General features: G+C 35.6%; 1 protein-coding gene across 1 annotated transcript in view; it reads left to right on the top strand.

Annotated features, from left to right (window-relative positions):
- The window catches only part of FRAS1 (Fraser extracellular matrix complex subunit 1), a 360,951-nt gene that overhangs the window by 170,809 nt on the left and 165,335 nt on the right, over positions 1-24,807 (top strand). Inside the window, exon 27 of the mRNA XM_051966720.1 lies at positions 6,169-6,495. Within this exon, the coding sequence (XP_051822680.1) occupies positions 6,169-6,495 (327 nt within the window). The remainder of the gene's footprint in view (positions 1-6,168; positions 6,496-24,807) is intronic.

Genomic DNA, 24,807 nt, shown 5'->3' with positions numbered 1-24,807 from the left:
CATTCTCCCATTAGACTTCCATAGAGATTTACCCTTATCCTGTGTAATTTTGGTTCATGTTCTCCCTTTAGACTTCCATAGAGATCTACCTTTATCCTGTGTAATTTTGGTCCATGTTCTCCCTTTAGACTTCCATAGAGATCTACCCTTATCCTGTGTAATTTTGGTCCATGTTCTCCCTTTAGACTTCCATAGAGATCTACCTTTATCCTGTGTAATTTTGGTCCATGTTCTCCCTTTAGACTTCCATAGAGATCTACCTTTATCCTGTGTAATTTTGGTCCACGTTCTCCCTTTAGACTTCCATAGAGATCTACCCTTATCCTGTGGAATTTTGGTCCACGTTCTCCCATTAGACTTCCATAGAGATTTACCCTTATCCTGTGGAATTTTGGTCCACGTTCTCCATTAGACTTCCATAGAGATTTACCCTTATCCTGTGTAATTTTGGTTCATGTTCTCCCTTTAGACTTCCATAGAGATCTACCTTTATCCTGTGTAATTTTGGTCCACGTTCTCCCTTTAGACTTCCATAGAGATCTACCTTTATCCTGTGTAATTTTGGTCCATGTTCTCCCTTTAGATTTCCATAGAGATCTACCCTTATCCTGTTTAATTATGGTCCACATTCTCTCTTTAGACTTCCATAGAAGATCCAACCTTATCCTGTTTAATTATGGTCCACATTCTCTCTTTAGACTTTCATAGAAGATCCAACCTTATCCTGTTTAATTCTGGTCCACATTCTCCCATTATTTTTACGTAGAAGAGCGACCCTTATCCTGTATAATTCTTGTACATATTCTCCCATTAGGCTTCCATAGAGGATGTACCTTTGTCCTGTGTGATTCTGGTCCCCATTCTCCCATTAAATGGCCAGATCTACTTTTATCCTGTGTAATTCTGCTTCACATTCTCCTGTCAGACTTCCAAAGAAGATCTACCTCTGATTATAGTAGAATATTTCCTTTACATAATTTAGATTCCCTAAAAAAAATAGCAGATTGTTTCTTTGTCATCCCTCAGCCTTGCTAAATGACCATCCTACTCTCTCTATAAATCTGTATACATGTGTATATATAAACATATAATTATATATATATCTATATATCTCTGTAGGTATCTAGTATAATGACAATGTTATATAATGGAGAGGAAGATGATATTTCATTGGGAAGATTAGGGTTCTATTCTTGTTTCTGACTCATACTGGACATATGACTGCCACCAAGTCCTTTGACTTCTTAATGCTACTGAGCAACTCTATAAGACTATAAAATGCAGACTAGGGGCAGGTATTCATGGTTTGTTGAAATTTCTCACCGGGACTTTGTGGAATCACTGAAGCAAATATATGAATCTACTTTTTAGAGCAGATCTGTGATTTCATTAATATAAGGCAGGAATCAGAAAAAATATAAGGCCCAAAACCACCTGTTTTTGTAGGGCCCCAAGCAGAGAGTATTTTTCTTTAACCAGTTTTAAAACTTGTGCAATAAAATGTTATTTAAAAGTGTAAAAACCATTTTTTTTTTTACAGGCCAGATTTTCCCATAGCTTGAAGAGGGCAATGGTATGCATAAAAGACAGAGTTATAACATAACATAAGATCAGTACAGGTGAATATTGTAAAATTCAGTGTAATGGCATTATATTCTCATAGTTCATCTCTGACAAATTGCATTTATATATCTGGCATAAATACTTGTGGTAAAAGCTTAATTCATTGAGCCTCATGCATATGGAAGGTTATTACAGGAACGCAGAATAAGGAAGGACAGCCCAGGAACAACTATGAACTCTAACAGAAGGTCTTGGTGGCTGCAAAAATGATTGGTGATCAGATGTAAAATTGATCCATGTTGGGATGACATAGTAATCAAATTATAATTAATTAGTTGTAAACTAATTTCATTTGAAATCTATTCCATAAACATTTCAAAACATGTGATTTTTAGCCAAGATAAGGTATTTTTTATGTCTGTAATTAAAATAAGACATAGTTTTCATATAAAGATGAACTCAAAGGATCTCATTCACTTATTGCTAACATTTTTTTCTCCATTTTTCATTGTTTTTGATAAAATAATTTCCACTAAGTGAGCCAAAGGATTAGGATTAGTGCTGGAAAAAAACTTTCTGACCTGAGTTGAAACCCAAAGTACTTTTAAAATATGGAGTTGGTGTTCCCAGAAACTCAAGTACCAATTGGTGAGAATGTTTTATGTGGGTGACATTTTCTAAAGATGGGATTTGGGGGATAGGAGGTTACTGAGTTAATGATTTTTTATTGCTTCTGGTTTTTGATCTCTTCTTTCTCTGGCAGTCTTCGGAGTTTCTCTGAGACATCATCACGTAAATCAATTTGGCCATTTCCACTTTTATGTCTTAATACTGGCTAAAGGCCTCTGCTGCCTATGTTATGGTCTGCCAGGGTCATTCCCGTGCACAGAAACTATCAGCTTTGGACTTTTCCAGCTGGTCTTTTAGGAGATGGATAATCCCCAAGCTTCACATCACATGACTGTGGTAATGCTGCATCAATCAGACAGCACTAATACCACTTTAATGGGGAGTGTATTTTGTAGAGGTGGGGAGCACTCATGTGATTTCTAAGAAAGAGATTTGGATTAAAAAAAGTAGGTTGTAAAGAAAATAACACATTTCTGTTTCAAAAGATACTGATGTTTTCCTTGGCTCCTGGCCTTGGCTTTTTGATGAGATTTTTACTGTTTTAATTTTTTAAGTCTCATCTTGAAAGAACACTTATGATCATGTTTATAATATGTTAAGGACATGAGTTAACCCTGGTGAATTCACCAGGCCTGGTGCTTGATGGCCTATCTCCTTCTTGTTACTTTAGGGCATGATTTTATCAAGTTTCTTAACTCAGGTGGAGATAGAACCCTATTCAGATGGGTGTTATTGTTGTAATCATTATTTTTTTATTCAGAGAACTTAAAAGAAAACCCAGAGAATTAGTAGTATGACCCACTTATGGAAGGTAGTGTATCACTGCTGAATCCCTTTGAAATGGATAGACACTGAATTAGGGGAGGACAGGGGAAAGAACCCTGGTTTTAGTGTCAGAGAACATGGGTTTGAATCTTATCACTGATGCATTACTACTTGTTTGATTTTGGACACATCAATAAAGCGTTCTGAGCAGTTCCCTCAACTCTAAAATGAAGGGATTGGGCTATGATAATAAAGATAATAGCTAGCATTTACACTGTACCTTAAAGTTTGCAAAATAGTCTACAGATTTTATCTGCTAATAGTCATGGGAGATAAATGCTTTTATTATTCCCTCTCTCTCTCTCTTTTTAAATAGAGGAAACTCAAGGACACAAAGAAATAAAATGTTTGAGGTTGGATTTGAACTTAAGTTTTCCTGATTTCACTGAACCCCTTAGCTACCAGATTAAAAAGCCTCTGAAATCTCTTCTAGCACTTGATGCATGATCCTGAGGGAAAAACTTCCTTTTCTACCATTATTTCTTGCCACCCTTTCCAGTTCCTCATTATACATATACCTCTAATGGCACTTAGCAGTTCTTTATTACACTCAGGGTTTAGTGAAGTTGATTGCTTCTAAGATGTCCTGAATTTCATTTAAGCCAAGTTCTGGATTGTTTCCCATGGGGATTGTGACTGAATCCAGTATAAAAGGAAAATTAAAGGTTCATAATCATGTAATCATCGATTTTTTTTGGTATGTGTGCATGACAGTATGAGTAGACAAAAGTAACCATTACTTCCTAGATGAAAGACTTTTACCCAGTTATCATAGATTTGCTCCATGGATTAGTAGGTGTCTAGGACATTCTGAGAGATAATGAATGATTAGTAGAGTAACATTTTGCTTGATCAAAGTATACAACTATCTTGAATGTATTAGAGAAAAAGAAAGAAGCAAACAAAAATGGCATCTGAGTAGAAGCCATTAAGTTAATATACTAATCTACATCCAAATGATTGAGGAAAGATTTTTCTTTTAGAATATCCTATTCAAGGTGAAACTAGGCAAACTCCTGTCTTCCCCACTCCTAGACTCGGTTTACTCTTATTTAACACAAAATTCTAATAAGCTGTTATCTAGTTTTCCAGCCTATAGCAGATTAATGGCAACAAATTATATAGAGGAAGGATGACTGCTACAGAATAGGTCCACTTATTGAAGCAAAAAGTAAAAAGCAAGAAGAAAAGATGTAAAAATTGTAAAAATAAGATTCAGGGACTCAGAAATCCCTAAGGTCATTTACCATGGGATCAAACACATCTCTCAGTAGATCACAGCATTATATGTATTATCAAATATAAAATATTTGAGGTTCATAATAGTGATCTGATCCTAAGGAAGTGAGAAAATGTGAACATTTAAAAAATATATTCTGAATAAGAAGGCAGGATGTAGATAATACCTTAAAAAGATTCCCATTCTGAATGGTTAATATTTTTTCATATAACACTATGGATACTGGAATGAACTTGTCAATTTGTTGTCAAGGTACTAATCACCAGGTTGGTCAAGAAATGATGTGTATTATGGGTCACCTTAGCTCCCTATGACCATCTACTTTGTCACAGAAGATTTGTAATTTACAGTGGCCCTGTGGCAGTGAAATGGTACAGGAAATTGTGATCAAGTATTAGATAAGTTCATTCACCTTTCCAATTATAGTTCTTTCCAATTAGGAGATTCTCTGATTCTGATTGAAACATGTATCCTTGAAGTATTTGAGAAGCTTAAGGGGTCAAATCCTCAGCTGTGTAGAAACCTGATCTATTTAACACAAGTTTTACCCTAGGGAGCTGAGGAGTGAGGTTTTCCTTCTATGAGATAATTAATTGCATCAAAGCACTTATCATAATTCAATAAACTTCATCCCATTTTTTTCCTCTCTCACTTTCTTAGTCTTCCTCATGTGACACTCAATGTTTTCTAAGTATCCCTTGTTGTGAAGAGAACCCTTTAATAGGTGTTGTGGGAGAAATAAATTACAGAGAGGACAAAGGCACTGCCCTTGAAGTGCTAATAATCCAAACCTGTGAATTCTGGGATGACTTCAGTCATTAAGCCTAAAAGTAATATTTTTTTTAAGGGGAAAATATAGCATGTCAATTTTTGCTATTCTCCCAAAAGTCTCTTTTAGTCAATCAACAAATATTTCTTTAGAGCTAGGTCTTAGGAATGATGCTAAATACCGGAGATACAAGAAGAAATGAAAGGCAGTCCTTGTTCTCAAGGAGCTTACAGTCTAATGGGGGAGGTAGCATACAAACAAACATTTAAAGCAAGCCCAGATAACAGTATAAATGGGAAATAATAAAAGAGGGAAAACACAAAAATTAAGAGATTAAAAATGACTTCCTGTAGAAGGTGGGATTTTATTTGGGATTTAAAAAGGGACTTAAAATGGATCCCTGTCAGAGAGCAGGTGTAGGAAGACTGGAAAGGTATTTTGTACTTGTTCCTAGAATGATAGGCAGCCGTAGGAAGTTATTGAGAGTGATGATGGGGAGAAGAGCTATTACTGAAGCTTTAATGGACATGTCCTCTCTAGGAATGATCATTCACTACTGAGATTGCTTTTTTTCCACTAATACTTATGATTTTATCAGTTTCAACTCAGAATTCTTGGAATAAATAATATTATTATTATTTTTTAAATTTTTATTTAATAATTACTTTATATTGACAGAACCCATGCCAGGGTAATTTTTTGGAATAAATAATATTGAATGACCAAATGGAATCCCTTACCCTCAAAAGTCATACTTCTAAACTTGCCATTTCTTCCATCATTTGCTAGAACTGTTAATATGGTTGACCAGGAAGCCCACTTCACAGGATTATTCCAAGCAAATGAACCAGTTTCATTCCAATAGAACATGTGCTCATAGAATACCCCTTGATATTTAAGCTATAAAATTGACCCATCTGGGGAAACTTCTGGGTTTCCAAAATATAGGTAAAAGTTTGGTGGCCATTCTATGAGAACAGCCATCCAAATTCAGTTCAGTCTTCTCTTTCACTTGAGACTTTTCTGGGAAACATGGTTTGGCAACTTGTGATATATTTGGTCATCACTCTTGAACCGGCAATATTTTCCTCTTGACATTTTGACTCATAAATCCACTAAGTCATTTCTCTTCCCTTTGCAGGCCCCTTATCTGCTGAAGAATGAAGCTCTTCGCATCAGCACAGGACAAAGTGCCCCCATCACTACCCAGCTGCTGGACATCCGGGATGATGACAATCCACAAGATGTGGTAGTGGAGGTGGTAAATGCCCCTAGTTACGGCCGACTCCTCCAGCCACTACGTGATCCAGGGGCTCTGGTCCATCGGTTCCAGCTGGATGACCTGGCTAGGGGCCTTCTCTATTACACACATGATGGCTCAGCCAGGACCTCTGATGCCATTCTCCTACAAGCCAGTGATGGATACTCCTTCCAGAATATACTGTTCAAAGTACAGATCGTGCCAAAGGTAAGCATCCACCTCAAGATTATTGTGCTCTGTGACTTTAAAGCTAGAAAGCTGATGTTGATAATAATGTTCTCTTGTGTTCAGGCTAATAATATTTTATTATGTCCCTATTGTGTGCCCAGAAAAGAAGTATAATTTTTTTTTTTGCTGAGGTGATTGGGGTTCAGTGACTTGCCCAGGGTTACACAAGCCAGGAAGTATTAAGTGTCTAAGACTAGATTTGAACTCAGATCCCTTTGACTTCAGGGCTGGTGCTCTATCTAGCAGCCCCAAAGTGTAATACTCTTAATAGTATTAGTATTTATTTGGACAAAAAGGACTTAGCTTAAAGTAGAGAACACCAAGAGGATTTAATAAAATTCTAACTTGTGTGATACAGATTTTATGGAAAATTTAGGAAAGAGAAAGACATCTATATCATCTAGTCCCCCCGTTCCAAGCAGGTGGTAAGACAATGGCTAGGATTTGGATAGGTGGAGGAAGGAAGGATGGCATTGCAGTTTGGGGGAACAGTACCAGCAAAGAGAAATGGAGTTTGATGTCACTGGGGACCATCTATCGTCCCTGTGCACATCCCATTGAATATCAACTTGAATTCTATGGAGATAGTGACAGAGCAAGCCAAGGAGCAGGTTGGTTGAAAATGATTGCTTCCTATTATCTCACACCTGTCGGATTGGCTAAGATGACAGGAAAAGATAATGATAGATATTGGAGGGAATGTGGGAAAACTGGGACACTGATACATTGTTGGTGGAGTTGTGAACGGATCCAGCCGTTCTCGAGAGCAGTTTGACCTGTGCCCAAAGGTTATAAAACTGTGCATACCTTTTGATCTAGCAGTGTCACTACTAGGTCTGTATCCCAAGAAAATCAAAAAAGAGAAAAAAGGACCCACATGTGCAAAAATGTTTGTGGCAGTCCTTTTTTGTAGTAACAAAGAACTGGCTGAACAAGCTGATTTTAGAAAGGTTTGGAAAGATTTACATGAACTGATAGTGAGTGAAACAACGAATGAAACAAACAGAACCAGGATTACATTGTACACAGCGAGAATGTGAGATGATCAACTATGAAAGGCTTTGTTCTTCTTAGTGGTTCAGAGATCCAAAGCAATTCCAATAAACTTTGGACAGAAAATGCTGTCTGCATCCAGAAAAAGAAGTAGGAAAACTGAATGTAAATCAACACATGCTACATTTATTTCTTTTTTTCTTATCTCTCCCAGAGTTTTTCCCTTTTGCTCTGATTTTTCTCTCCCAACATGATTCATAAAGCAATGTGTATTAAAAATAAATGAATGAATGAATAATTTTAAAAAAGAAAATGATTTCTGGATAGGTGGGAGAACTTTCATAGAGAGCTCTTGGTGATTTTATAAGAAAGAATAGAAATTATTTTAGCCAGATTTTTAGGAATGTCAGATTCTTCTCCTTCTCCTCCTCCTCCTCTTCCTTTTCTTTTTCCTTTTACCAGCAATACACATTGCTGAGTGCAGATGAGATACCTAAGAAATGCTTGTTCATTGATAGGAAAGAGCTCATGGGACTTGGGTCTGAATCCAAATTTTAATAGTGTGATCTTGGACAGAGCTTGAAAAAAATACCAGAATTATATATAATATATATTATATATTATGTTTTGTTTATTATGTATTATACATGATATATATCTTATATGTGATATACAATTACATATTGCAGAATAATTACTATTCTTCATGGTTCAGGGGGCAGGTTTAAAAAAGAATCTACAGCACTAATAATTAGAAAAATGTGAATTGAATGAAAACAACCCAGACACTGAAGGAGATAGAGAGAATTGCGTCCTCTCTAGGTATTGCAGGGAGGTATTTGTACATTTGTTATTACCTTTGAACTAAATATTCCCCTATAAAAAGGAATCCAGCTGTTGAGTAGTTGAATAGAAGTTGAATAGGATTGGAGTTCATTTCTCCAATGTTCCCTATTCTGATGAAATTCCAGGGCCAGTTCCCCCCACCCCTCCTATAATTTGTTGAACCATTCCTCATGGGAAGGGAGAAACATATATTATTTTCCAGCTTTTTTTTTTGGTCTGGTTTCATGTATTTTTTCTTTGGAAAGTTTGGTATATGGGGGTATGCTCTATCTGGTGATAAATTCCTCGGATTATATGTTCAGTAGGTCAGAGGATATAAACAGGTGGGTAGTCTTATTTGTATCATTCCAGTTTATTTTCCAGCATGTTGGAACCAATTCACAGCAGTTTCTTTCTATGCCTCCTTCCCCACGGCCTCCTTAGTCATCAGTTTTACCCCTTCTGGAATTTTGTCTAGCTTGATGACAGAATGGAAGTCACTATTCTGGCCCCTTCTGCTTGAAAGCCTGGTGTTACATTTCCACATTGCCCTCACCCTGCACCCTGGAGGTATCTTCCCAGTATCCTTAAAGGATCGAGGAGGACTTGGCTCCAACATCGGCCAAGCCCCCCGACTTATCCCTCTAATCTTAGAGCCCCAAGTACTCCAGTCCTATTTAAACACTACTTAACCACCATTTAACAATCAAATTAGCTTTTACAGAAGGATATTTACTTCAAAAGTATAGCAACAGTAAACATATTAACATTTCCCTTCATCACTTGGGGGAGGGACATAATCTTTCCCTCACTATATCCCTTAGTTTCAGGGTTATTTTAATTTACATTTCTCTCATTATTATGAGAAAAATAAAAATAAAAGTTATGAAACTTTCTCCCTCCAAATAGTTATTAGTAATTTATCCTCAAAATACTTTTTTAAAACATCTTTCCTTTCTCATTCTCTACCATTCCCCTTACCTATTCCAGATTAGTTTTTTCCCCCCAAAAGTCATTTCTTTACTTACTTTTTTAAAAAATAGCTTCTTACTTTTCAAAATATATGCAAAAATATTTTTCAACATTCATTCTTGCAAAACCTTGTGTTTCAAATTTCTCTTCCTACCTTCCTATCTCTTCCCTCCCCTAGACAGCACATAATCCAATATATAGTTTAAACATGGGCAATTCCTCTATGCATATTTCCACATTTATCATGCTGCACACGGAAATTTAGGAAAAAAGGGAAAAAAGTGAGAGAAAAAAAAAAAAAACAAGCCAGCAAACAACTACAAAAACAAAGGTGACAATGGTATGTTGTGATCCACAGTCCGTCCCCAGAGGCCTCTTTCTAGATGCAGATAACTCTGTGCATCACAAATCTATTGAAATTGGCTTAAATCACCTCACAGTTAAAAAGCGCCAATCCATCATAATTGATCATCATGTTGCTGTTGCTGTGTACAATGTTCTCTTGGTTCTACTCATTTCATTTAGCATCAGTTCATATAAGTCTCTCCAGGTCTTTCTGAAATCAGTTTGCTTATCATTTTTAATAGAATAATAATATTCCATTACATTCATATGCCGTAATTTATTTAGCCATTCCCCAAATGATGGGCATCTAATCAGTTTCCAGTATAAAAAAGTCTGCCACAAACATTTTTGCACATATGGGTCCTTTCTCTCCTTTAAGATCTCTGTGGGATATAAGCCCAGTAGTCACTCTGCTGGATCAAAGCATATGCACAGTTTGATAGCCCTTTGGGCATAGTGCCAAATTGCTCTCCAGAATGGTTGGATCAGTTCACAACTCCACTAATTGCATTAGTGTCCCAATTTTCTCCATTTTTCCTCTATCATTTGTCATCTTTTCCTGTCATTTGAGAGGTATGAAATGATACCTCAGAGTTGTCTTAATTTGTATTTCTCTAATCAATAGTGATTTAGAACATTTTTTGCATGACTAGAAATGGCTTTATTTCTTCTGAAAATTGTCTGTTCATATCCTTTGACCATTTTTAAATTGGAGAATGGCTTATATCCTTATAAATTTGAGTCAATTCTCTATATCTTTTAAAAATGAGGCCTTTATCAGAACCCTTGGATGTAAAATTTCCCCCCTCCAGTTTTCTGCTTCCCTTTTAATCTTGGCTGTATTGGTTTGTTTTTTTTTACAAAATCTTTTAAATTTAATATAATAAAAATTATCCATTTTGCCTTTTATAATGTCTAGTTCTTTTTTGACCCTAAATTCCTTCCTTCTCCACAGATCTGAAAGACAGACTATCCCTTGTTTTCCTCATTTGCTTATAGGCCGGCTCTTTATGTCTTGACTTTCTTTTTATTAAATACTTATTGTCAAGTTAATTTCCATTCAACAAGGATTTATTTTTTAAATTATATATTTAATATTTTCCTCCCCTTACATGTAAAAATAATTTTTAACATTTTTTTTTCAAATTTTCAGTTACAAGTTCTCTCCTTTCCTCTCTACTTCTCATTGAAAAGGGAAGCAATTTGGTATAGGTTATATGTGTTCAATTATGCAAACCATATTCCATCAACAAGGATTTATTAAAAGCCACTATGTTCCAAGTACCTTATGAAGAGCTAGGAATGGGAACACAAGAATGAAATAATTCTTGCCTTCGCTAGGTGGTACAGTGGATTAAGGATCAGCCCTGAAGTCAGGAGGACCTGTGTTTAAATCTACACTCAAATACTTAACACATCCCAGCTGCATGACCCTGGGCAAGTCATTTTGCTCCAATTGCCTCAGCAAAAAAACCAAACAAAAAAAGAAATAATTCTTGCCTTCAAGGAGCTTCTATTTTCCTTGGAGGAAACATCATCACTAAATAAATAAAACATATAGACAAGGTAGAGGAGAATTGAGAAAACACCTTGTTTGAGAGATGATTTAAATCATGACTAAAGGCTCTTTTGCAGTTTACTGATCTGGGGTTTATTAGACTTTTCCATTTATATGAAAGAAGTAGGCTAAGAGGGGATATGCCTTTCTCAATTGTCTTAACTCTACAATGAAGCCGTTTTTCATTTATTGTTTCATTACATGTGGCAATATAAATATTGTGGGTTTAGAAAATTGCTTCTGCTCTAGTTTCAGAAAACAAAGCATCTTTTTTTGTGGCTGTTATTGAAAATATTGAGGCTGAATTGCTTCATTTTCTCCCGGTTCTTTCACCTTTTGCCCTGGTCACAAAAAATTTATCTGCCTATCTGAAATGGCATAAAAAATGTGAAGTTCATAGCTTAGACATACATCAAGACCATTCAGTTAGCCAGGCAGGAATAGGGGAATGGAACTCATTTTGGGATCCAGTTAAAAATCACTGGAAAAGCTAAGTCAGGTGCAAGGTAGCATTTGGGAAACTGGGTTCCATATTGAAGTAAATCTTTCTGGATTCCATTTGGTGAAAGTGAATGAAAGGTAAGGGATTGCTGTTACTTGGTGATAGTTGAGGATTTCCTGACCTACATGAAGCAGAGAAGTCTCTTTTCTATTCTCACAAGACAGAAAAAAATTCATTCCATTGGCATTTTTTACTCCCTGATAAGTGCCTACTGACTCATCCCTGATGAGCAGGAAGAAATGTTGAGTTGCTGAAGATGTGTTAGAAGTCACTAATCATTATTCCCCCAAAAGATCATTTATATCTTGCAAGAGAGAATAATGAAGCTAGAAAACTGAATTTATGGTGGTTTATTAGCCAGTTTCTTAATCTCTTGTCTCTCTTTATTTTAAAAAATCTTTTTTTTGCTAGCACCAAGAATGTCGATGGTAGCAAAATATAGACAGTAACACAAGGAGATGGAGTTGGCAGATACCCAGTCTCCCTTTCATCCTTATTATCACCTTCCTGCAATTGCCTTGGGAGAAGAACCTTTAAGAGAAGGTGATTTCCAAAGAAGCCTGTGTAGACCCAGAGAAGGGAATTTTTTCTCTTCCTTTCTGGTTCTCCTCCAGAGGTTATTAGGGAATGTTTCGATGTAACTCCAGGCTGCAAGGCTTTCTTACCCAGTGTTCTAATTTCTGCACAGAGAGCTCATTACAGTGCATTGCTGAATAATTGGATGTGATGCACATGATGTTTAAGGTTAGTTCTGGGATTTCAGCTGAGTTGGCTGTCCCAGGAAGAAATAATGATGTTTTCATCTATAAGAGAATGCCTATGGATAAGGAGGGAAGATGGGAAGTCAAGGATATAGCTCCTGAGAAGTAAGTTGGAGTTGTCCCTACAGGTCCCTTTTTCCTGCAATGTCAAGTTCCATTGGTCAATAGTCAGTGAACCATAAGGTCATTTAGAAGTAGAGTGGTATTACTCACCTGTCTAATGCCCCTCTTGACATCCATCTACTCCAATGGTTAGTATACTTTAAGTCTAGGGGATGCCAGGAATATTATCTTATTTCATCCACATAGTGAACCTGGGAGATGGGCATTAAAACTTTCTCTCTTTTATGAAAGAGGAACTGAGGCAGGGAATGGCTAATGATTTGCTTAAAGTTACCCAGCTAGTAAGTATCTGAGGAAATAAGGAAGTACTTATACTCAGACCCCATTAGAAAATTCATTCTTGGTGAGTACTTAAACAAGAAATTTTGAGGATATAAGAGTTTTCTCCCACTTGAACTCCTGTAGTGGAAAGCCTAAAGTTTGGCCTTTCCAACCCTCCCAAAGGAGCAAAGTAGAATGTTGCTGCTCTGGAATATCAGGATCATCTTCTGAGGATCCCTCCTGCTGAAGGGCATAGGATCCTTTCTCCTGACTTAGTGTCGGTATAATCCCCTAGCCCAGGTTACCTACACAAATCACTGAGCTCATTGACAAAGCCAAGACAGGGGCTTGGTGATAAGAATCATGGAGCTTAAATGTGACTGTCAGCATTAGTTTATCGGGTCTACCTGAAAGAATCCCTATGGGACACCTGAAAAGTTATCATTTAGCTTTTGCTTAGAGACCTCTGGGAAGGAGAAACCTACTGTCTCTTGACACAACTCATTCTACTTTTGGATAGTTCTAATTGATAAAATGGGGGGTAAAGCTTTCTTAAATTAAATCTAAATTGGCTTCTTTGCAAACTTTTTCTCATTGATCTGCTCCTCTCCAGTGAGGCTGGTGATAGATCTGAGTTCAGAGGTGACCTCTGAACACATAGTAGATCTGTGAGCCTGGGCAAGTCACTTAATTATTCCTAGACTCAGTTTACCTATCTGCAAAGTAAGGATAGTATTATTACTTGTGAGGATAGCCTGTAAAGTATTTTGGAAACCTTAAAGCACTATATAAATGCCAGTTTTTAGTATTAATCTCTTTATTCTTTGGCAGCCTTTTAGATCCTTAATGACCATCGTTATATGTCCCTTAAATCTTCTCATTCTGGCTAAGTATTTTTCAATCTATTCTTTTTGTGTGAATATTGCTTGTATTTTTAGGGAGAAAGGAAACTCTCTTCTCTGGGTAAGCATTAGAAAGCCCTGTCCATCACTTTTATCCAAGTGGAAGATGATGAATCTCTTTCCTTTATCAAATAGCTGGATTCTTTCAGAATGCTCAAGGGCAGACAGTTTGTTACTTTAGTACTCATCAGGAATTAGAAGAGGAAGCAGAGTTAGAAGTATGGATAGAGTTGCCTGTGGAGCAGTCTTTGGTTTTCCTAGACTCAGGAGTGTGCTTGTATATGTTTAACAACCAGCTCTCTGAAAATAAATGTGTCTATAACACCCTTAACCTACCTCATTAATGGTTTTTCCATCACTTTCTTAAGTCATCAGTCAGCATTATTTTTTTAACATTTGCTGATTTCCAAGATGTAAATTTAACAATCTGAGCAAACAAAACATTTAAAAATCAGTGTTCATAACTTGATACAAGTGGGCTTAAGCACTGGAACTCTTGCTTCTTACAGATATATTCATGTAGTAGGGCTTATTTTGGCTTATATGACCAATGTAACTTCCTTGAGCTGTTAAGTTTGACTCTTTTACTTCTTGAACACTGGGCCCATTAACCTTAGTGATGTTACCTTTATCTTTGAGGTGATCTGATTTATTTTTGGGACACTATTTCTGTTTGCCTTTCTCAGTATCATGTCATCCTTCCTTCCCTTGTAGACATTTAGATCATTGATCTCAGCATTTAGGTCTATTAGTATGTGCTGGATGCTAATACTAATTAATTAATGCTAATAATAATCAATCCTAATCTGATGATAATATTACATAATATAATAATGACAATAATAATGGAAATTTATTTAGAATCTTCTTTCATGCATTTTCTGCTTTTGTCTTTTTCACCAAAAAAGGAGGTGAGAGAAGGAAGATTAAGGGATGAAATGGTTTGTTCAGTATATGATCAAATTAAGTCTATGGCCTTTGATTTCCTTTGAACAGTCCTTTTTGGGTCCTTTACTAAAGTTATTATAAATGGAAATGTATGATGAGCAAAGAAAACAACTTCCCTGTAGTTTCAAGGAGACATGTAGCCAATCTTGGAGGATTTGTCTTGGTTTTGTTTTGAATGACCATATGTGAATATGGGACATGAGACTATCTACATTCAACTAAACACTCCTGTTCAGAGTTGTTTGATGACTATTGTCTGCCTGGTAACTTCAGTATGATGGTAGAGTGCTTTCTGCCTAATCCCTTGTGAGTGGCTGTCCACACCATTGCTGATAACACTCAAAATAGATTCTCAGCTGTCATTGTGGGCAGAAAGAACAGGGACTGGGTGAGCATGGAACTTGTGCTATGCAACCATCCTGATCAGAATAGACACTTGTCAGGTGGGGAATTGGCTGCCCATATGATGCCCATTTTAGAACCAAAGGAAGAGATATTCCACATACCTGCCAGCCCTGTCCCTCTTCCCTTCCAACCTCTAAATCTGCATTCATAAAAATGCCATTTTTTTTCTTTTTGTTCTGGATGCAAACACTGTTAAATATCACCCTGAAGACTTTTGTTGGAACATTTATGAAAAACAGGCTTCCAACTAGCAACCAATCATATCTAATTGAGGTATGGAGCAGGGGAAACAAAATAAATCCTCAAGATTAAGGATTGATGAAGAGAGCTTTTCTGAATGTTTGATTAATTGGATGGATTACTAAGTAAAAAAAATGCTGAGATATTTCCGTAAAGCTATTCGGTATCTGACAAGAGTTAGAATGTGGCCAGAGAGAAGCTAGATCATATTCTTTATTTAAATAAATGGATGTTATTTTAGAAATCTTGCCTTCTTCACATATTTCTCTTTGGCAAGAAACCTGATAATCTTTAAAGATCCCTTTTTTGTTTTTATTTCGAGCTGATAACTTGCTACTCTTGGGTACCTTTGATAACAAAAAGCCAATAAATTCCATGTCATTGACTGGATGGAAAATTCCTGGGTTGCTGGGAATAATCCTTGGCTATATAGTCTTGGTTACTGTGTAGCTAGTTTCCTTGATTTTGTTGAATTCCACTTCCACTGCTTTTCCTGGGGAATGTTGTTTTTCCTTTATCTGATATGTGGTACTGATAAGACGAGATATGAACAGGCTTTTTATATAACTACTTTAGTGGGACAAAATACTCTCTGCTTCACCTTTCAAGTGCACTCCTTACCCATTCCTATAGCATCTGTCTCTTGCATTAGCCATCTCTTAACCTGACTTTCTACCCCTTTCTCTGGAAATGATAATCAAATCTGTATGATAATTGCATTTGAAAGTACATGGCATATTTTTGTTTATCAATTCTTTCTCTTGATGCAGATAGCATCTTCCTTCATAGGTCCTTTGTAGTTAATTTAGGTATTTACAAGAGTCAAAATGACTTAGTCACTCAAAGTTGTTATATGATTTTTGCACACATACACGCATAACATACACACAGACATATTTGTGTCTAATGATAGCCATCTCTAGGGAGGGGAGGAAAGAAAAAAGGGGGAAAATAAAGTTTCAAAAATTTTATTATATATTTAAAAGAAATAGCAAATTCATAATGGATTTGCAATTTCACGTACAATCATCCTTTTCCTCTATGTAATGGAAATACTTTTTTGCCTAAGTTGAGGTAAGCAAAATTTCTTAAGTTAAATAAATTTAAAAAAAAAAAGCATACCAGTACAATAAATTCCTGAAACTTCCAGAGTAATACTTCCTTTCCTGGACATTCCTTCTATTAGTTTAGAAGTATCTTGAGGATAGGAATTTTCTTATTTTTGTATTAGTATCACCAGCATCTAGTTCATTGCCTAGCACCATAGTAATTGCTTAATAAATGCCTTTTCATTCATTCATTTAACCATCCATGGTAAAAATCAAGCCTTCTTGGTTATCACTCTGCCTGCTTCAATGTAATGAGATTATTCAGTATACTGATACTGTAGAACTAGCAAGGAGGATTGGCAGAATTCAAATAGGTATTGGATATCTGCTACTAGAGGTGACTTTATGGCCACTGGTTCATCAGTGTTGTTGTGTCTGTGTTTGGGGGATAATGGAGTTCTATTGGTCTCCTCCCTTGGTCATATAGTCTCTAGTATTTTTATTATATATAATTATATAGTCTTTTTTAATCTGAATGCTCACTGACTTTTAGCAAATACTCGTGAGAGGAAGCAAATGCCCTTCTACTTTTTGTAGTAGTAGGAGGAAAGAGTGCTAGAGTCTTTACCTAGAGGAATAAACATCTCATATTATAGCTTCTCATTGCTGTTGCATAACTTTTGAAAGAATGGTCACATGAGTGTACTTGAGTGTACAATTAAGAAGCCAAAATATGTCATGTCTTTTCCAAATTTTATTTGATGGGAGGGGGAACTTGAAAATGGTTCACATGGTTTTATGATCAAATTGGTGAGATACACAATATAGAAGGCTTTCAAATGTTTTTGGTTGCATTTTGTGGCATTTTTTGGTAGATGCTTTGGAACCAGCTGATCAGTTCCTGTAGTCGAGGTACATGATGATGTAGTCATTATCTAAATACTAGTTCTGGGTACTCTTCACCTTGCAAGTGGAGGGGCATCCTTAATGACTCATTTTGTCTAGTTCTCATCCTCTGCTAAATGAGTGATACCATATAATAGAACAGATGATCCATGTCCAAAGTTGAGTCTTCCCAGGGCATAAATGTGACTGACAAGACAAAATGTTTCTGACTTTGTCTTTTTATGAAGTTTTGTGCAGTTTCCTCCTTGTCTTTTTGTAACTCAATCTCAGCTAATTTTTCCAAATTAATTTCTTACATCTTTCCAGTCCAGCACAGACAATGGAAACAGTGCTCAGAGGTCTCTCTTGTGCATGGGATCATCTTTCTTTGGACATCTCTAATAGGCATTTCAACCCAAGAATTTGTGAGAATTCATTTCAAAAAGCTCCAAGAAAGGATAGATGGGATTTCATGGCCAGTATTCTAAACAGTAAAGTGTTTTAAACAAAATTTTTTGGTTTTAAGAGGACTGGGGTCTCAGTTTCAAAAGTAAAATTCTGTTGACCACAAAAATGACTGAAGAAGAGGAAGAGATGTCTACAGATACTAATGTAGATGTACAGAGAACTCATTGACTTAAATGTAAGAAAAAAGAATAAAAAAGATAATGGAAATTCTCAAAAACCCCAGACCTGAAAGTTTTCATACTATTGCAATTTATTTTAGAAACATCTCAAAAAAAATTGCTAAGCAAAGCTAAAGATCAACAAAGAGAACAGATGAAGGAAAATAAATTCCCATAATATAATCACTCTGCCCTAACCACTGAACAACAAGCCACACTGTCAGCACAGATCACCACTAAGTCCAGTGTGGGCCAGTGTGAAGGGTCTGGAGGACTTTTTGGCCAGCTGGTATCCTCTTTCAGGATTATGTTTGAAGGGAAAAATTCTTTTGGTCCCCTTTTGCTGGCTTAAACTCTGCCCCATGTGAACCCATGCAGAGAGTGGTTTGGAAATTGCTTTTATCTGGTTCAAAATCTGATCCAGTCAGAACTACCAAAGAGAAAAGTTCTAGAAACCACCAGGACTTGCCCACCACCTTTCTGCATCATGAAGACTATGCATTCTCTCCATTTCCAGCCCTGTTCCTAACCTATGGAATGGTTGCAACAGAACCAGTAATTACAGAAACAGGAGAAATTTGGAAGAAACAGCAAAAAGGAGAGGATGTTCCCCTAGCGGGGAGAATGAAAAAATGGTCAAATTTAAGGAGAAAACCTAATGAAATAAAGATATTATTTGTTATGAGATCTGGTGATACAATTTTAGAAGAGAAGAACTTCACAAAAACAAAACTTAGTGTTGAGTCTATTAAAAAAGAGATGGAAGGAAAAGAAAGAATATGTGTGGAAGGAAATGGGGCTCAATATTATTTCCTGGGGGACTCTGCCTTGCCTTCTCCTTTTATTAGTTAGCATAGTAAATAGAAACTAGACATGAGATTTAGGAAAATCTGAGTTTGTTCCTCCCACAAAAACTTTATTTTAGTTATTGAGTCATTTCAGTCATATCTGATTCTTCATGATCCCATTTGGGATTTTCTTCACTTGGATACTAGAGCAGTTAAACATCTCCTTTTTCAGCTCATTTTACAGATGAGAAAATTGAGGCAAATAGGATAGGGTCACACAGTTAATGAGTGACTAAGACTTTCTCACTCTAAACCCAGGCACTCTATCTACTGGGCCATTTAGTTGCCTGCTTACTAGCTGTGTGATTTTGGGTGAATCACGCAATTACCTGCCTCAGTTTCCTTATTTGTAAAATAGGGGAATTGGAGTCAATGAACTCCCCAATGGCCTCCTTCTCTGATCAATGAATTCTTCCAAACCTCCATTTGAGGAAGTCCCCATACTGCCATGTTCATTAATATTCCATCTCTCTTCCTACCTAAACTACTTTCTCCCTCTGTGTCCCACTCCCCCTCTTGCCCCCCCAGCCAAGTACCTCATTTATGTGTTGTCTTCATTTGTTAGAATGAGAGCTCCTTGATATCTATGTCTGTTTTTTTGCTTATATTTTTATCCTCATGGTGTCTAGCACACAGTAAGTGCTTAATAAGCATTTTCTTTGTTATAATCTGATAGCAGTAGCAAGCTGGGAAAAAAACCCTCACGTTAAGGACTTTTGATAATAATTTAAACAGTGGTAAATCTAAACTCATTTAAAATTGGTTTGATAAGGTGCAACTCTGACCTGTTATGAAATTATGTTGTTACATTTTATTATTCTGTACCTGACAAACCTTAACTAACATGAACATTTCCATATGCAAAGAATTGGAAACAGGAATTGTACATGAAACCATGAGCCTCTATTACTAACAGATTTTTTTTCCTAAAGCAAATAATAAATTCATCTTGTTAGTTTTAAATTTTCAGCTTTGCTATATCCCTACAAATCTTGTGTTTTTTTCTCTGCTTTGCATGTTTTTTTAAATGCTTCACTGACCTTCTTATTTTGATATGTGAGTTGGACAAAGATTTAGATGTCTAACAGAAATTAGTTGTAGACTGAGATCTTATACTCCATACCTCAATAAGCTCCAAATTAATATTGATGATTTAAATAAAAAAGGTCATATTATTAAAAATATTTAAAGAACATAGAATGAGATCTTGTTCACAACTAGAGATATTGATAGGGAAAGTGTTTAAACAAGTTATAGGGAAGATCATAGAAAAAATAATAGACAATTTTTATTAAATAACATTGAAAAACTTCTGTAAAAATAAAATGAATTAACCATTTCTAGTCATATATCATTATTGATCAGAGAAATGCAAATTAAGACAACTTTGAGGTACCACCTCACACCTGTCAGATTGGTAAAGATGACAGGAAAAGATAATGATGAATGTTGGAGGGGATTGTGAGAAAATTGGGACACTGATTGGTGAAGTTGTGAACTGATCCAACCATTCTGGAAAGCAATTTAGAACTGTGCTCAAAAAAGTATCAAACTGTGCATACCCTTTGATCCAGCAGTGTTACTACTGGGCTTTCATCCCAAAGAGATCTTAAAGAAGGGAAAGGGACCCACAAGTGCAAAAATGTTTGTGACAGCCCTTTTTGTAGTGGCAAGAAACTGGAAACTGAGTGGATGCCCATCAACTGGAGAATGGCTGAATAAGTTATGGTCCTTGAATGTAATGGAATATATTTTATATTCCATTATATTATATATAGTTACATTATATATACATTACATTATATATAGTTCTGTAAGAAACTATTAGGAGGATGATTTCAGAGAGGTCTGGAGAGACTTACATGAACTGATGCTAAGAGAAATGAGCAGAACCAGGAGATCATTGTACACGGCAACAAGAAGATTATATCTTCTTGATCAATTCTGATGGACGTGGCTCTTCTCAATAATGAGATAAACCAGGCCAGTTCCAATGATCTTGTGATGATGAGCGCTATCTATACACAGAGAGGACTGTGGGAACTGAGTGTGGATCACAATATAGCATTTTCACTTCTTTTGTTGTTGTTTGCTTGAATTTTATTTTCTTTCTCATTTTTTCTTCCTTGTTGATCAGATTTTTCTTGTGCAGCAAGATAATTGTGTAAATAGGTATATCTATATTCGATTTACATATATATGTATTTTACCATGTTTAACATATATTAGATTACTTGCCATCTAGGGGAGCGATGGGGGGAAGGGGAAGAAAAATTGGAATACAAGGTTTTGCAAGGGTGAATGTTGGAAAATTATTCTTTCATATGTTTTGAAAATAAAAAGCTTCAATGAAGAAAATAAAAATAAAATAAAATCAATTTCATTAGAATTAGAAGGTAAAGGGGAAGCCGGGTGGTTCAGTGGATAGAGCACTAGCCATGAAATCAGGAAGATATGAGTTCAAATCAATCCTTAGTCACTTAACCTTGGTTGCCTCCTCCTCAAAAAAAATTAGAAAGGAAATAGTTAAAATGTGGAAGAAAAAAAAATCTTTGTTGACATGTTTCTCTGAGAAAGCTGTTACTTAAGATATATATATATATAGGGAATTGATACATATATAAGAGCAAGACCTATTTCCCCTAATAGATAAAGATATTATTAATTCATATGCCTGGTAATTGTATTGCTAGGTCAAAGGATATGAACAAGCAATTCTTTAAAAAAAAAAGGTATTTCAGGGGATAGCTAGATGGTGAAGTGGATAGAGCTCCAGCTTTGAAGTCAGGAGGACCTGAGTTTAAATCTAGTCTCAGACACTTAACACTTTCTAGCTGTGTGACCCTGGAAAAGTCACTTAACCCCATTTACCTCAGCAAAAAAAAAGACATTTTAAAATTTATTGTTAGCATTCTTTTGTTCTTAAATTTTGAGTGACAATTTTTTTCCCTTTGTCCTTCACTTCTACTTAAGAAGGCAACCAATAGAATATCATTTATATTTGTGAAATCATGCACAACATATACTTTATCCATATTAATCATATTTTCAATTGAAATGTGAGAAAAATTATACTTCAGTTTGTAATCATAGTGCCTCAGTTTCTCTGGAAGTGGAAAGCATTTTTCACCATGAGCCCTTTGAAATTATTTTGGATCATTGTATTGATCACAGAGGGCAGGTCTTTCACAATTGATCATCATTACAATATTGCTGATTTTGTGCAGTTCACAATAATCTCTCAATTTTTCTCACTGTACTTTGTGTCAGTTCACACGAGTCTTGCCATGTTTTGCTGAAGCTACCCTCTTGTCATTTCTTATAGCACAATAATATTCCATCACAATTATAAGCTACTACTTATTCAATCATTTCCCAGTTGATGAAACTCTCCTTGATTTTCAATTCTTTGTTGCCACCAAAGGAGCCGATGTGAATATTATTTTATATATGGCCTTTTTCCTTTTTCTATGATCTTTTTGGAATACCAAACTTGAAATTCTATTGATGTTTAAAGGTATGCACAGTTTGATTGCCCCCTGAGCATAATTCCAAATTGTAGTACAGAATGGTCAGATTATTTTGCTAGTCCATCAATAATTCACTAGTATACCTACAACAAAATTGATCATAAAAAAGGTATTACAATGACAGGGAAGCCCAGACATAAACTCAAAAGGCAACAATGTAAAAACAGCTACAAACAAAAATGCTAATTGTAACCAAGACCAACAAGAATTCCTGGAAGAGTTGTTTTAAATTGCATTTGTCTAATCAATAGAATATTTTTTCATATGATTATGGATAGTTTGGATTTCTCCTACTAAAAACTGCCTGTTTATATCCTTTGACCATTAATCATTTGGGGAATGGTTCTTGTTTTTATAAATTTAATTCAGTTCCATATTTGGTATATATTTGAGAAATGAGGTCTTTCTCAGAGAAGCCTGCTTTAAGAGTTTTTGATATTGCTTCATTGTCTACAGCCTTTTAGCAAAATAGTCTCCTTGATTATTCCCCCTTTAATTAAGGTGGTTTTTTTGGTTTTGCTTTATCTAAGATCATGCTTGCTACACCATCTCTTAAAAATATTCAGTCATAGCATATTAGATTCTGCTCCAACTATTTATTTTAACTCTGTGTATGTCTTTCTGTTTCAAGTCTAAACAACATATGGTTGTATTCTGTTTTCTAATTCATCATGCTATCTGTTCTCATTTTATGGGTGAGTACATCTCATTCTCATTTAAAAAGTTTAAAGAAACATAATTCTAAGTAATTTAACCATTTTATTAGTAATGCCATCATTTTAATAAAAGGATGATCATTTGGCTATCTCTCTCTTAGACCAAAGACAGTCATGATAGCAGACTTACTGTTGTATATATGACCATTGAAAGAGGGATGTTTCTAAGAATTATATTTGGTTTAATAAATGATGAAAATGAATATTATGATGAGGGGTTGAACCTATTCAAATGAGCCTGGATTGTGTCATTTAATTCTAAATTATCCCCAGCTTTGGGGAATCTATTCAAAGAATTTTTTCTCAACCAAACCTTAGTAGAGAAAATAGCTTTCCCACATGAGTGAGGTCTGACTAGAGGAGGTTAGCTTAATCTTCAGAGATGAGGTCTTGAAATAGTTATAAAAGGAAAAGGAAGAAATCTATCTCCCCAAATCATTGGTTATTAATAATCATTTCTCTTGACATTCACTATTTTGATTACTATTTGTATATTTCCTACCATCTCATTTTCTTCTGTTTCTTCTCTCTTTATTGTGTCCCTTTTCAAAAGTCTATTTTGCTTCTAATCACTGCCTTTCTTATTGTATCCTTCCTTTTATCACCCCTATCACTTTTCTGTTATCTTTTTCTCCTACTTGGAGTAAGTTTACATTTCTTTACACAATTGAATAGGCATATATTCTTCCTTCTTTGAACAAATTCCAAGGAGAGTGAGGTTCAAGCATTACCTGTCTCCCCCCACTGTTTCCTCTTCCATTATAAAAGATTTTCTGTGCATGTCTATTTTATGTGAGAAAAATCTTCCCCATTCTACCTCTCTTTTTTTTTCTCAGTGCATCACTCTTTCTCATCGTCTGTTTTTTGGAAATCATTCAAATATAATGGACTCACAACTATACCCTTTGTGTAGGTAAACTCCTTTTAACTGCCATAATAATGATAAAATTATTAGAAGTTACATGTATTATATTCTCATACAGGAATGTAAATAATTCATTTTTACTGACATTACTCTTTCATATTTATCTTTTTATCTGTCTCTTGAGTCTTCTGTTTAAATATCAGATTTTCTATTCAACTCTGGTCTTTTATCAGGGATATGTGAAAGTCCTCTATTTCATTAAATAGGATTAGATTCAGTTTTATCAGATTATTTTTGGTTGTAATCCTAGCTTCTTTGTTTTCTGGAATATATTCCAAGCATTCCTCTTCTTTAACATGGAATTCCAAAGTTTTGTGTGATTCTGAGTGATGCCACAATATTTCAATTATTTCTTTTTGACTGTTTGAAGTATTTTCTGCTTGATCTGAGAGTTCTGTAGTTGGCTGTACTATTCCCAGGAGTTTTCATTTTGGGATCTTTTTCAGGAGGCAATTGGTCGATTCTTTTAATTTCTATTTTATCCTCTAGATCTAAGATATTGGGGCAGTTTTCCTTTATAATTTCTTGAAATATGATACCTGGGCTCATTCTTTGGTCATAGCTTTCAATAATACTGAAATCATCTCTCCCTGGTCTGTTTTCTAGGTCAGTTATTTCACAGTTTCTTTTACTTTTTCATTCCTTTTGATGAGATCTAGATTTATTAGATTTCTGAGTTCCCAATCAGTGAACCAAATGATGAGGTTAGGGTTCCTGGTGGTGATGGAGTTAAATGATGAGGTTAGTGGCAGGTTCGGGATTCAGGGAACCAAATGAAGAGGTTTGGCTCTTCTAAATCCCCTTAGGATCCGGTGCAAGGTAGGGAGTTGTGGGAATCCCCTTTTTGAGGTGCAGAGGTCCTTTGTAAAGGAATTTT

The sequence above is a fragment of the Antechinus flavipes genome, chromosome 6 (assembly GCF_016432865.1).
Source record: "Antechinus flavipes isolate AdamAnt ecotype Samford, QLD, Australia chromosome 6, AdamAnt_v2, whole genome shotgun sequence".
Classification (NCBI taxonomy): domain Eukaryota; kingdom Metazoa; phylum Chordata; class Mammalia; order Dasyuromorphia; family Dasyuridae; genus Antechinus; species Antechinus flavipes.
This window is presented reverse-complemented; position numbering and strand designations above follow the sequence as displayed.